This window comes from Takifugu rubripes, chromosome 11, assembly GCF_901000725.2.
Source record: "Takifugu rubripes chromosome 11, fTakRub1.2, whole genome shotgun sequence".
Lineage (NCBI taxonomy): Eukaryota > Metazoa > Chordata > Actinopteri > Tetraodontiformes > Tetraodontidae > Takifugu > Takifugu rubripes.
The window spans coordinates 15,801,285-15,816,113 of record NC_042295.1 but is presented as its reverse complement, the minus strand read 5'-3'; the positions used below and the strand labels follow the sequence as shown (position 1 = coordinate 15,816,113).

Sequence of the window (14,829 nt, the reverse complement as noted above, 5' to 3'; positions counted from 1 at the left end):
AGTTTCCATTTTCTGAATTTCTCAGTAAAGTAGATCCCTGCTACTCCAGACACCTTGTTCCCCTCAAAATTAAGCCGGCTCCACCCAGGGTTTTAGAGACCAATGCCAGGCCCTGCCCCCCAATCAATTCCTCCTCCGGACTTCATGAATGTCACCAGGGATTTCTGATCTGCTGCTACGCTGTAGGCATCTGTCACATAAACACCACCCCAGATCACTCCTAAACCCCCCGAAACTTTCACAGTAAAACTTGTTATGGCAGAGCTCGTCAGCAGCCGCTTAATATTTTGGTGGACTGCAAACAGACAGGTTGGCAGATCCATCTCCTCTAAGCCAATTCACCGCATTCTCTACCAGACTGGGAAATTCGGACAAGCAGGCCTCATGACCCAGGACACTATCCTCCAAGGCCATAGGTGGAGGCAGCCATTAGGACTTGGCCTTGGCTGTGATTGCCAAAGGGAAGGCATCACCAACCAGAGCCAGCTCACTAGGAACATAGTAATCTTTGAAGTCCAGCTGAGTCAAGCCTTTGACCAAACGCTTGTAAGCCTCTTGGGTAGGTTTGGTGGACATGGTGAAAGTTGATAAATCTGAAAGGGGTAATTACAAAACATTAAATACACTCTAAAAATTGTGACCAATGATTACTTAAAAAAGTTATGGCAACAAGTGACATAATATAATTGAGTAGATTTTAATAACTGCAACTTTTAGTAAAAGTATTGAGTAAATTCTACATTTAAACTAAAACAGTGCAGGTTAATGAATGCAATAGTTAAAATGTTTGGATTATTAATAGTAGCCAAAATGATGAGTTATATACCCGGAAATATTACAAACACAAATCACTTTCACAAGGAAAATTGATTATGTTACTAGTTATCTGAATAAAAGTAATTAAGATTTACTAAATATCTGGGAAAGATGATTAAATGATTATTTAGCTGAAACTGATTTATATTCATCAGTTATCTCAGCAAAATTGAAAGAAAAGTATTAAATTCTGGACAGAAATAATTGAGATCCACACAATAAAATAAATTATATCTACTTATATTCAGCCAATTGTTCCTAAACTCAACACATTCACACCGTATTGTTATACATCTATAACTAAATAAATTGTTTAAATTCAACTTAGAGTTGCAATCACAGGACTTCAAATCCATTCAATAATACCGAATTACTTTGTTGCCATATTTTCTTTACGTATTATCCACTCAATATCGTGCAGTCTTGCTACTACAGAGTAACCCAGTTGGTTAGCAGATCACCAAGCAGAAAAGAACAGCAGTAAACATTTATTTCAAAACTGTCTATAATCATTTTTTACTCTTCACTGCTTGCTAAAATTAAAGTCACATGAGCAATCACATTATTCATTTATTCATATAAATTCCTCAGGGAAAAACTGGACATTGGACAGTGTAATCACACTCATTGTCTATGAAATTGTTATAAGTACACTTACTCTGCATAACATTGATCCTTATTAATATTAAGAAAACAAAAAAAGAAAGAAATATAGACCAAAGCGGGATGATTGTTGCCAATATTCGGCACGTTTTTGCCATAAAACTCAAGCGGCTTATCAGCGGACTGGGTGTAATGTCTTTAAGTTAGGGTTAGGGTTAACCAGGGTTAGGGTTAACCAGGGTTGTGTTATCAGCGTGACTGGGGTGTAATGTCTTTAAGTGAGGGTTAGGGTTAACCAGGGTTAGGGTAACCAGGGTTAGGGTTATCAGCGTGCCTGGGGTGTAATGTCTTTAAGTGAGGGTTAGGGTTAACCAGGGTTAGGGTTAACCAGGGTTAGGGTTATCAGCGTGCTGGGGTGTAATGCTTTAAGTGAGGGTTAGGGTTAACCAGGTTAGGGTTAACCAGGGTTAGGGTTAGTGTTAGGGTTAACCAGGGTTTAGGGTTATCAACAGCGGCCTGGGGTGTAATGTCTTTAAGTGAGGGTTAGGGTTAACCAGGGTTAGGTAACCAGGGTTAGTTATCAGCGTGACCGGGGGTGGTAATGTCTTTAGTGAGGGTTAGGGTTAACCAGGTTAGGGTTAGCCAGGGTTAGGGTTAGTGTTAACCAGGGTTAGGGTTATCAGTGCCTGGGTGTTGTCTTTAAGTGAGGGTTAGGGTTAACCAGGGTTAGGGTTAACCAGGATTAGGGTTAGTGTTAGGGTTAACCAGGGTTAGGGTTATCAGCGTGCCTGGGGTGTAATCTCACCTGCTGTGTCCACATTAATCTTGATTCTCTGGCTGTTGACCACTGGTAAGGTTGGGATGTCCTTGATGAGGTGGGGCAGGAGAACATCAGGATCAGGGAAGGCCTTGTACATTTCTGAGCCCATGAACAGAAGGAGGCGGTCTTTGGGACTCTTCACCGGGTTGCTTTCAGACACCTACAACCACAATGACTACAGTCACCGTTCTGAACGGCAGCCTGTCGTTGGGCTGCTTTAGCTCGGGACCTACCTGCGGCACGCCTGCCTTCACAATGAGGTTCATAGAGTGCGAGCAAAACCTGCATATAGGACGAGCAGCCATAAGCTCTCCTTTGCAAGAAGTTGGCGCAGTGGCTGCTCAGCTTTTGAAAAGACTCTGTCTGGCTCTGGCTGAGTGCCTTTTCCCCAAGACGTGACCAGCAAACTGGGATAACATGTGGCGAAATGGTAGTTGTCCACAATGGCTTGGCTGGATTCAGGGACCTTGTAAATGCCCCATCAATTGTATCGCCAGAAGACTCAGGCCCATTTTTCAGGATCTTGTTTCCTGGAAAGACTTTCCCCAAAAGAAGTTTGAGCCTATGGATGTGGTGAATTTGATTCCCAAAATGAACTTGCATTGTCATACCTGGAAATTCTGTCATTACATTTCCTCCGCCGTATGACCAGTACCAGGCATGTCCACAATCACTAGGCCTCCTCCCTCAGCAACAAGTCTTGGATCTCCTTTGCATGAGCATCACTGTATGCCATTCCCATATAAACACTCAGGTCTTTTCGGAAGTCTGTGTACTCGCACGTAAACCCTGACTTGCTGAGAACGGGACTGCGCGTTTTTCCACAACGCCTACGACTCCATTCCGGCCTTGATCCAGCCAGCGGATGGCGTTGCCTCGAAGGTGGCAGGTTCTTTGATTAAAAGCAGGAAGGCAGCAGTTTGTAAATCACATTAATAGAATCACATCAAATATATAAAAGACTACTGATGTTTACGGTATTTCCCAATAAAATATGATTGTGTTGAAGTGAATATCTAGAACTTAATAATTATTTCATGTAATTTCGAATATTAACTGTACCTGATTGCTAAGACATCCTTCGTGAGAAATAACGAGGACTCTTCCCAGGCCATAGTAGGCTCCTGCCAGAAATGGCCTCCGTCCTCGGTGGTTCCAATGGGAAAGGCCAGTGAGCCGTGGAAGGAGATCTCAGAAAATGTTGATGGTGAACCAACATCAAGCTCTTTAACCCTTTGAGCAAGAAATTCAGGTCATCGTTGAAGTCCTGGCCGGTCTGTACGAGATCAAATTCAACAGACGTTGAGAGCATATCCACCAGTTTAGATCAACAGAAATCTTAAAAAGAATTGACACTGATAAAAGGAAACTGCAGGCGATACTTTTCAGCAAAATGAGAGATTTTCTGATTAAAGGCTTCAGATGTGTGATACACTCACTTCAGAGACTCCAGGAGTATGGGACCTCTGGGGAGATGGACAGAGTTTCCATTTTTCTGATTTCTCAGTAAAGTAGATCCCTGCTACTCCAGACACCTTGTTCCCATCAAAATTAAGCAACGGCTCCACCCCAGGGTTTTTAGAAGACCAATGCCAGGCCTGCCCCCCAATCAAGATTCCTCCTCCGGACTTCATGAATGTCACCAGGGATTTCTGATCTGCTGCTACGCTGTAGGCATCTGTCACATAAACACCAACCCCCAGATCACTCCTAAACCCCCCGACAACTTTCACAGTAAACTTGTATGGCAGAGCTCGTCAGCAGCCGCTTTAATATTTTGGTGGACTGCAACAGACAGGTTGGCAGATCCATCTCCTCTAAGCCAATTCACCGCATTCTCTACCAGACTGGGAAATTCGGACAAGCAGGCCTCATGACCCAGGACCACTATCCTTCCAAGGCCATAGGTGGAGGCAGCCATTAGGACTTGGCCTTGGCTGTTGATTGCCAAAGGGAAGGCATCACCAACCAGAGCCAGCTCACTAGGAACATAGTAATCTTTGAAGTCCAGCTGAGTCAAGCCTTTGACCAAACGCTTGTAAGCCTCTTGGGTAGGTTTGGTGGACATGGTGAAAGTTTGATAAATCTGAAAGGGTAATTACAAAACATTAAATACACTCTAAAAATTGTGACCAATGATTACTTAAAAAAGGTTATGGCAACAAAGTGACACATAATATAATTGAGTAGATTTTAATAACTGCAACTTTTAGTAAAAAGTATTGAGTAAATTATCTACATTTAAACTAAAACAAGTGCAGGTTAATGAATGCAATAGTAAAATGTGTTGGATTTATTAATAGTAGCCAAAATGATGAGTTATATACCCAGGAAATATTAAGCAAACACAAATCACTTTCACAAGGAAAATTGATTTATGTTTTACTAGTTATCTGAATAAAAGTAATTAAGATTTACTAAATATCTGGGGAAAGATGATTAACTGATTATTTAGCTGAAACTGATTTATATTCATCAGTTATCTCAGCAAAATTGAAAGAAAAGTATTAAATATCTGGACAGAAATAATTGAGATCCACACAAGTAAAATAAATGTATATCTACTTATATTTCAGCCAATTGTTCCTAAACTCAACACATTCACACCGTTATTGTTATAACATCTATAACTAAATAAATTGTTTAAATTCAACTTAGAGTTTGCAATCACAGGACTTCAAATCCATTCAATAATACCGAATGTCACTTGTTGCCATATTTTCTTTACGTATTATCCCATCAATATCGTGCAGTCTTGCTACTACAGAGTAACCCCAGTTGGTTAGCAGATCACCAAGCAGAAAAGAACAGCAGGTAAACATTTATTTCAAAACTGTCTATAATCATTTTTTACATCTTCACTGCTTGCTAAAATTAAAGTCACATGAGCAATCACTTATTCATTTATTCTATAAATTCCTCAGGGAAAAACCTGGAACATTGGACAGTGTAATCACACTCATTTGTCTATGAAATTGTTATAAGTACACCTCTGCATAACATGTATCCTTATTAATATTAAAGAAAACAAAAAAAGAAAGAAATATAGACCAAAGCGGGATGATTGTTGCCAATATTCGGCACGTTTTTGCCATAAAAAACTCAAGCGGCGTATCAGCGTGACTGGGGTGTAATGTCTTAAGTTAGGGTTAGGGTTAACCAGGGTTAGGGTTAACCAGGGTTAGTGTTATCAGCGTGACTGGGGTGTAATGTCTTTAAGTGAGGGTTAGGGTTAACCAGGGTTAGGGTAACCAGGGTTAGGGTTAGTGTTAGGGTCAACCAGGGTTAGGGTTATCAGCGTGCCTGGGGTTGTAATGTCTTTTAAGTGAGGGTTAGGGTTAACCAGGTTTAGGGTTAACCAGGGTTAGGGTTATCAGCGTGCCTGGGGTGTAATGTCTTTAAGTGAGGGTTAGGGGTTAACCAGGTTTAGGGTTAACCAGGGTTAGGGTTATCAGCGTGACTGGTGGTGTAATGTCTTTAAGTTAGGGTAACCAGGGTTAGGGTTAACCAGGGTTAGGGTTAGTGTTAGGGTTTAACCAGGGTTAGGGTTATCAGCGTGCCTGGGGTGTAATGTCTTTAAGTGAGGGTAGTGGTTAACCAGGGTTAGGGTTAACCAGGGTTAGTGTTATCAGCGTGACCGGGGTGTAATGTCTTTAAGTGAGGGTTAGGGTTAACCAGGGTTAGGGTTAGCCAGGGTTAGGGTTAGTGTTAACCAGGGTTAGGGTTATCAGCGTGCCTGGGGTGTAATGTCTTTAAGTGAGGGTTAGGGTTAACCAGGGTTAGGGTTAACCAGGATTAGGGTTAGTGTTAGGGTTAACCAGGGTTAGGGTTATCAGCGTGCCTGGGGTGTAATCTCACCTGCTGTGTCCACATTAATCTTGATTCTCTGGCTGTTGACCACTGGTAAGGTTGGGATGTCCTTGATGAGGTGGGGCAGGAGAACATCAGGATCAGGGAAGGCCTTGTACATTTCTGAGCCCATGAACAGAAGGAGGCGGTCTTTGGGACTCTTCACCGGGTTGCTTTCAGACACCTACAACCACAATGACTACAGTCCACCGTTCTGAACGGCAAGCCTGTCGTTGGGCTGCTTTAGCTCGGCGACCTACCTGCGGCACGCCTGCCTTCACAATGAGGGTCATAGAGTGCGAGCAAAACCTGCATATAGGACGAGCAGCCATAAGCTCTCATTTGCAAGAAGTTGGCGCAGTGGCTGCTCAGCTTTTGAAAAGACTCTGTCTGGCTCTGGCTGAGTGCCTTTTCCTCCAAGACGTGACCAGCAAACTGGGATAACATGTGGCGGAAATGGTAGTTGTCCACAATGGCTTGGCTGGATTCAGGGACCTTGTAAATGCCCCCATCAATTGTATCGCCAAGAAGACTCAGGCCCATTTTGTTCAGGATCTTGTTTCCTGGAAAAGACGTTTCCCCAAAAGAAGTTTGAGCCTATGGATTGTGGTGAATTTGATTCCCAAAATGAACTTGCATTGTCATACCTGGAAATTCTGTCATTACATTTCCTCCGCCGTATGACCAGTACCAGGCATGTCCACCAATCACTAGGCCTCCTCCCTCAGCAACAAAGTCTTGGATCTCCTTTGCATGAGCATCACTGTATGCCATTCCCATATAAACACTCAGGTCTTTTCGGAAGTCTGTGTACTCGCACGTAAACCCTGACTTGCTGAGAACCGGGACTGCGCGTTTTTCCACAACGCCTACGACTCCATTCCGGCCTTGATCCAGCCAGCGGATGCGTTGCTCCAGAAGGTGGACAGGTTCTTTGATTAAAAGCAGGAAGGCAGCAGTTTGTAAATCACATTAATAGAATCACATCAAATATATAAAAGACTACTGATGTTTACGGTATTTCCCAATAAAATATGATTGTGTTGAAGTGAATATCTAGAACTTAATAATTATTTCATGTAATTTCGAATATTAACTGTACCTGATTGCTAAGACATCCTTCGTGAGAAATAACGAGGACTCTTCCCAGGCCATAGTAGGCTCCTGCCAGAAATGGCCGTCCGTCCTCGGTGGTTCCAATGGGAAAGGCCAGTGAGCCGTGAGGAAGAATCTCAGAAAATGTTGATGGTGAACCAACATCAAGCTCTTTAACCCCTTTGAGCAAGAATTCAGGTCATCGTTGAAGTCCCTGGCCGGTCTGTACGAGATCAAATTCAACAGACGTTGAGAGCATATCCACCAGTTTAGATCAACAGAAATCTTAAAAAAGAATTGACACTGATAAAAGGAAAACTGCAGGCGATACTTTTCAGCAAAATGAGAGATTTTCTGATTAAAGGCTTCAGATGTGTGATACACTCACTTCAGAGACATCCAGGAGTATGGGACCTCTGGGGAGATGGACAGAGTTTCCATTTTTCTGAATTTCTCAGTAAAGTAGATCCCTGCTACTCCAGGACACCTTGTTCCCATCAAAATTAAGCAACGGCTCCACCCCAGGGTTTTTAGAAGACCAATGCCAGGCCTGCCCCCCAATCAAGATTCCTCCTCCGGACTTCATGAATGTCACCAGGGATTTCTGATCTGCTGCTACGCTGTAGGCATCTGTCACATAAACACCAACCCCCAGATCACTCCTAAACCCCCCGACAACTTTCACAGTAAACTTGTATTGGCAGAGCTCGTCAGCAGCCGCTTTAATATTTTGGTGGACTGCAACAGACAGGTTGGCAGATCCATCTCCTCTAAGCCAATTCACCGCATTCTCTACCAGACTGGGAAATTCGGACAAGCAGGCCTCATGACCCAGGACCACTATCCTTCCAAGGCCATAGGTGGAGGCAGCCATTAGGACTTGGCCTTGGCTGTTGATTGCCAAAGGGAAGGCATCACCAACCAGAGCCAGCTCACTAGGAACATAGTAATCTTTGAAGTCCAGCTGAGTCAAGCCTTTGACCAAACGCTTGTAAGCCTCTTGGGTAGGTTTGGTGGACATGGTGAAAGTTGATAAATCTGAAAGGGGGTAATTACAAACATTAAATACACTCTAAAAATTGTGACCAATGATTACTTAAAAAAGTTATGGCAACAAAGTGACACATAATATAATTGAGTAGATTTTAATAACTGCAACTTTTAGTAAAAAGTATTGAGTAAATTATCTACATTTAAACTAAAACAAGTGCAGGTTAATGAATGCAATAGTTAAAATGTGTTGGATTTATTAATAGTAGCCAAAATGATGAGTTATATACCCAGGAAATATTAAGCAAACACAAATCACTTTCACAAGGAAAATTGATTTATGTTTACTAGTTATCTGAATAAAAGTAATTAAGATTTACTAAATATCTGGGGAAAGATGATTAACTGATTATTTAGCTGAAACTGATTTATATTCATCAGTTATCTCAGCAAAATTGAAAGAAAAGTATTAAATATCTGGACAGAAATAATTGAGATCCACACAATAAAATAAATTATATCTACTTATATTTCAGCCAATTGTTCCTAAACTCAACACATTCACACCGTTATTGTTATACATCTATAACTAAATAAATTGTTTAAATTCAACTTAGAGTTGCAATCACAGGACTTCAAATCCATTCAATAATACCGAATGTCACTTTGTTGCCATATTTTCTTTACGTATTATCCACTCAATATCGTGCAGTCTTGCTACTACAGAGTAACCCAGTTGGTTAGCAGATCACCAGCAGAAAAGAACAGCAGGTAAACATTTATTTCAAAACTGTCTATAATCATTTTTTACATCTTCACTGCTTGCTAAAATTAAAGTCACATGAGCAATCACATTATTCATTTATTCATATAAATTCCTCAGGGAAAAACCTGGAACATTGGACAGTGTAATCACACTCATTTGTCTATGAAATTGTTATAAGTACACCTCTGCATAACATTGTATCCTTATTAATATTAAAGAAAACAAAAAAAAGAAAGAAATATAGACCAAAGCGGGATGATTGTTGCCAATATTCGGCACGTTTTTGCCATAAAAACTCAAGCGGCTTATCAGCGTGACTGGGGTGTAATGTCTTTAAGTTAGGGTTAGGGTTAACCAGGGTTAGGGTTAACCAGGGTTAGTGTTATCAGCGTGACTGGGGTGTAATGTCTTTAAGTGAGGGTTAGGGTTAACCAGGGTTAGGGTTAACCAGGGTTAGGGTTAGTGTTAGGGTCAACCAGGGTTAGGGTTATCAGCGTGCCTGGGGTGTAATGTCTTTAAGTGAGGGTTAGGGTTAACCAGGTTTAGGGTTAACCAGGGTTAGGGTTATCAGCGTGCCTGGGGTGTAATGTCTTTAAGTGAGGGTTAGGGTTAACCAGGTTTAGGGTTAACCAGGGTTAGGGTTATCAGCGTGACTGGGGTGTAATGTCTTTAAGTTAGGGTTAACCAGGGTTAGGGTTAACCAGGGTTAGGGTTAGTGTTAGGGTTAACCAGGGTTAGGGTTATCAGCGTGCCTGGGGTGTAATGTCTTTAAGTGAGGGTTAGGGTTAACCAGGGTTAGGGTTAACCAGGGTTAGTGTTATCAGCGTGACCGGGGTGTAATGTCTTTAAGTGAGGGTTAGGGTTAACCAGGGTTAGGGTTAGCCAGGGTTAGGGTTAGTGTTAACCAGGGTTAGGGTTATCAGCGTGCCTGGGGTGTAATGTCTTTAAGTGAGGGTTAGGGTTAACCAGGGTTAGGGTTAACCAGGATTAGGGTTAGTGTTAGGGTTAACCAGGGTTAGGGTTATCAGCGTGCCTGGGGTGTAATCTCACCTGCTGTGTCCACATTAATCTTGATTCTCTGGCTGTTGACCACTGGTAAGGTTGGGATGTCCTTGATGAGGTGGGGCAGGAGAACATCAGGATCAGGGAAGGCCTTGTACATTTCTGAGCCCATGAACAGAAGGAGGCGGTCTTTGGGACTCTTCACCGGGTTGCTTTCAGACACCTACAACCACAATGACTACAGTCACCGTTCTGAACGGCAGCCTGTCGTTGGGCTGCTTTAGCTCGGCGACCTACCTGCGGCACGCCTGCCTTCACAATGAGGTCATAGAGTGCGAGCAAAACCTGCATATAGGACGAGCAGCCATAAGCTCTCATTTGCAAGAAGTTGGCGCAGTGGCTGCTCAGCTTTTGAAAAGACTCTGTCTGGCTCTGGCTGAGTGCCTTTTCCTCCAAGACGTGACCAGCAAACTGGGATAACATGTGGCGGAAATGGTAGTTGTCCACAATGGCTTGGCTGGATTCAGGGACCTTGTAAATGCCCCCATCAATTGTATCGCCAAGAAGACTCAGGCCCATTTTGTTCAGGATCTTGTTTCCTGGAAAGACGTTTCCCCAAAAGAAGTTTGAGCCTATGGATTGTGGTGAATTTGATTCCCAAAATGAACTTGCATTGTCATACCTGGAAATTCTGTCATTACATTTCCTCCGCCGTATGACCAGTACCAGGCATGTCCACCAATCACTAGGCCTCCTCCCTCAGCAACAAAGTCTTGGATCTCCTTTGCATGAGCATCACTGTATGCCATTCCCATATAAACACTCAGGTCTTTTCGGAAGTCTGTGTACTCGCACGTAAACCCTGACTTGCTGAGAACCGGGACTGCGCGTTTTTCCACAACGCCTACGACTCCATTCCGGCCTTGATCCAGCCAGCGGATGGCGTTGCTCCAGAAGGTGGACAGGTTCTTTGATTAAAAGCAGGAAGGCAGCAGTTTGTAAATCACATTAATAGAATCACATCAAATATATAAAAGACTACTGATGTTTACGGTATTTCCCAATAAAATATGATTGTGTTGAAGTGAATATCTAGAACTTAATAATTATTTCATGTAATTTCGAATATTAACTGTACCTGATTGCTAAGACATCCTTCGTGAGAAATAACGAGGACTCTTCCCAGGCCATAGTAGGCTCCTGCCAGAAATGGCCGTCCGTCCTCGGTGGTTCCAATGGGAAAGGCCAGTGAGCCGTGAGGAAGAATCTCAGAAAATGTTGATGGTGAACCAACATCAAGCTCTTTAACCCCTTTGAGCAAGAAATTCAGGTCATCGTTGAAGTCCCTGGCCGGTCTGTACGAGATCAAATTCAACAGACGTTGAGAGCATATCCACCAGTTTAGATCAACAGAAATCTTAAAAAAGAATTGACACTGATAAAAGGAAAACTGCAGGCGATACTTTTCAGCAAAATGAGAGATTTTCTGATTAAAGGCTTCAGATGTGTGATACACTCACTTCAGAGACATCCAGGAGTATGGGACCTCTGGGGAGATGGACAGAGTTTCCATTTTTCTGAATTTCTCAGTAAAGTAGATCCCTGCTACTCCAGACACCTTGTTCCCATCAAAATTAAGCAACGGCTCCACCCCAGGGTTTTTAGAAGACCAATGCCAGGCCTGCCCCCCAATCAAGATTCCTCCTCCGGACTTCATGAATGTCACCAGGGATTTCTGATCTGCTGCTACGCTGTAGGCATCTGTCACATAAACACCAACCCCCAGATCACTCCTAAACCCCCCGACAACTTTCACAGTAAACTTGTATTGGCAGAGCTCGTCAGCAGCCGCTTTAATATTTGGTGGACTGCAACAGACAGGTTGGCAGATCCATCTCCTCTAAGCCAATTCACCGCATTCTCTACCAGACTGGGAAATTCGGACAAGCAGGCCTCATGACCCAGGACCACTATCCTTCCAAGGCCATAGGTGGAGGCAGCCATTAGGACTTGGCCTTGGCTGTTGATTGCCAAAGGGAAGGCATCACCAACCAGAGCCAGCTCACTAGGAACATAGTAATCTTTGAAGTCCAGCTGAGTCAAGCCTTTGACCAAACGCTTGTAAGCCTCTTGGGTAGGTTTGGTGGACATGGTGAAAGTTGATAAATCTGAAAGGGGTAATTACAAAACATTAAATACACTCTAAAAATTGTGACCAATGATTACTTAAAAAAGTTATGGCAACAAAGTGACACATAATATAATTGAGTAGATTTTAATAACTGCAACTTTTAGTAAAAAGTATTGAGTAAATTATCTACATTTAAACTAAAACAAGTGCAGGTTAATGAATGCAATAGTTAAAATGTGTTGGATTTATTAATAGTAGCCAAAATGATGAGTTATATACCCAGGAAATATTAAGCAAACACAAATCACTTTCACAAGGAAAATTGATTTATGTTTACTAGTTATCTGAATAAAAGTAATTAAGATTTACTAAATATCTGGGGAAAGATGATTAACTGATTATTTAGCTGAAACTGATTTATATTCATCAGTTATCTCAGCAAAATTGAAAGAAAAGTATTAAATATCTGGACAGAAATAATTGAGATCCACACAATAAAATAAATTATATCTACTTATATTTCAGCCAATTGTTCCTAAACTCAACACATTCACACCGTTATTGTTATACATCTATAACTAAATAAATTGTTTAAATTCAACTTAGAGTTGCAATCACAGGACTTCAAATCCATTCAATAATACCGAATGTCACTTTGTTGCCATATTTTCTTTACGTATTATCCACTCAATATCGTGCAGTCTTGCTACTACAGAGTAACCCAGTTGGTTAGCAGATCACCAAGCAGAAAAGAACAGCAGGTAAACATTTATTTCAAACTGTCTATAATCATTTTTTACATCTTCACTGCTTGCTAAAATTAAAGTCACATGAGCAATCACATTATTCATTTATTCATATAATTCCTCAGGGAAAAACCTGGAACATTGGACAGTGTAATCACACTCATTTGTCTATGAAATTGTTATAAGTACACCTCTGCATAACATTGTATCCTTATTAATATTAAAGAAAACAAAAAAAGAAAGAAATATAGACCAAAGCGGGATGATTGTTGCCAATATTCGGCACGTTTTTGCCATAAAAACTCAAGCGGCTTATCAGCGTGACTGGGGTGTAATGTCTTTAAGTTAGGGTTAGGGTTAACCAGGGTTAGGGTTAACCAGGGTTAGTGTTATCAGCGTGACTGGGGTGTAATGTCTTTAAGTGAGGGTTAGGGTTAACCAGGGTTAGGGTTAACCAGGGTTAGGGTTAGTGTTAGGGTCAACCAGGGTTAGGGTTATCAGCGTGCCTGGGGTGTAATGTCTTTAAGTGAGGGTTAGGGTTAACCAGGTTTAGGGTTAACCAGGGTTAGGGTTATCAGCGTGCCTGGGGTGTAATGTCTTTAAGTGAGGGTTAGGGTTAACCAGGTTTAGGGTTAACCAGGGTTAGGGTTATCAGCGTGACTGGGGTGTAATGTCTTTAAGTTAGGGTTAACCAGGGTTAGGGTTAACCAGGGTTAGGGTTAGTGTTAGGGTTAACCAGGGTTAGGGTTATCAGCGTGCCTGGGGTGTAATGTCTTTAAGTGAGGGTTAGGGTTAACCAGGGTTAGGGTTATCAGCGTGACCGGGGTGTAATGTCTTTAAGTGAGGGTTAGGGTTAACCAGGGTTAGGGTTAGCCAGGGTTAGGGTTAGTGTTAACCAGGGTTAGGGTTATCAGCGTGCCTGGGGTGTAATGTCTTTAAGTGAGGGTTAGGGTTAACCAGGGTTAGGGTTAACCAGGATTAGGGTTAGTGTTAGGGTTAACCAGGGTTAGGGTTATCAGCGTGCCTGGGGTGTAATCTCACCTGCTGTGTCCACATTAATCTTGATTCTCTGGCTGTTGACCACTGGTAAGGTTGGGATGTCCTTGATGAGGTGGGGCAGGAGAACATCAGGATCAGGGAAGGCCTTGTACATTTCTGAGCCCATGAACAGAAGGAGGCGGTCTTTGGGACTCTTCACCGGGTTGCTTTCAGACACCTACAACCACAATGACTACAGTCACCGTTCTGAACGGCAGCCTGTCGTTGGGCTGCTTTAGCTCGGCGACCTACCTGCGGCACGCCTGCCTTCACAATGAGGTCATAGAGTGCGAGCAAAACCTGCATATAGGACGAGCAGCCATAAGCTCTCATTTGCAAGAAGTTGGCGCAGTGGCTGCTCAGCTTTTGAAAAGACTCTGTCTGGCTCTGGCTGAGTGCCTTTTCCTCCAAGACGTGACCAGCAAACTGGGATAACATGTGGCGGAAATGGTAGTTGTCCACAATGGCTTGGCTGGATTCAGGGACCTTGTAAATGCCCCCATCAATTGTATCGCCAAGAAGACTCAGGCCCATTTTGTTCAGGATCTTGTTTCCTGGAAAGACGTTTCCCCAAAAGAAGTTTGAGCCTATGGATTGTGGTGAATTTGATTCCCAAAATGAACTTGCATTGTCATACCTGGAAATTCTGTCATTACATTTCCTCCGCCGTATGACCAGTACCAGGCATGTCCACCAATCACTAGGCCTCCTCCCTCAGCAACAAAGTCTTGGATCTCCTTTGCATGAGCATCACTGTATGCCATTCCCATATAAACACTCAGGTCTTTTCGGAAGTCTGTGTACTCGCACGTAAACCCTGACTTGCTGAGAACCGGGACTGCGCGTTTTTCCACAACGCCTACGACTCCATTCCGGCCTTGATCCAGCCAGCGGATGGCCGTTGCTCCAGAAGGTGGACAGGTTCTTTGATTAAAAGCAGGAAGGCAGCAGTTTGTAAATCACATTAATAGAA

The 14,829-nt window shown here is 42.7% G+C and overlaps 1 protein-coding gene and 2 pseudogenes across 1 annotated transcript in view; all 3 read right to left on the bottom strand.

Annotated features, from left to right (window-relative positions):
- The window catches only part of LOC115251549 (TRPM8 channel-associated factor homolog), a 5,918-nt pseudogene extending 5,504 nt beyond the window's left edge, over positions 1-414 (bottom strand).
- A 15-nt stretch (positions 415-429) lies between these two features.
- On the bottom strand, positions 430-4,311 carry LOC115251548 (TRPM8 channel-associated factor homolog; annotated as a pseudogene).
- Positions 4,312-6,035: 1,724 nt separating this feature from the next.
- LOC115246528 (uncharacterized) overlaps positions 6,036-14,829 on the bottom strand; it is an 89,106-nt gene continuing 80,312 nt past the window's right edge. Inside the window, 19 exon segments of the mRNA XM_029844166.1 lie at positions 6,036-6,272; positions 6,349-6,375; positions 6,377-6,651; positions 6,736-6,996; positions 6,999-7,020; positions 7,191-7,381; positions 7,384-7,406; positions 7,572-7,663; positions 7,665-8,221; positions 9,990-10,164; positions 10,239-10,540; positions 10,624-10,909; positions 11,080-11,296; positions 11,462-11,801; positions 11,804-12,109; positions 13,860-14,034; positions 14,109-14,410; positions 14,494-14,755; positions 14,757-14,780. Coding sequence (XP_029700026.1) covers positions 6,072-6,272; positions 6,349-6,375; positions 6,377-6,651; positions 6,736-6,996; positions 6,999-7,020; positions 7,191-7,381; positions 7,384-7,406; positions 7,572-7,663; positions 7,665-8,221; positions 9,990-10,164; positions 10,239-10,540; positions 10,624-10,909; positions 11,080-11,296; positions 11,462-11,801; positions 11,804-12,109; positions 13,860-14,034; positions 14,109-14,410; positions 14,494-14,755; positions 14,757-14,780 — 4,038 coding nt within the window. The 3' untranslated portion in view covers positions 6,036-6,071.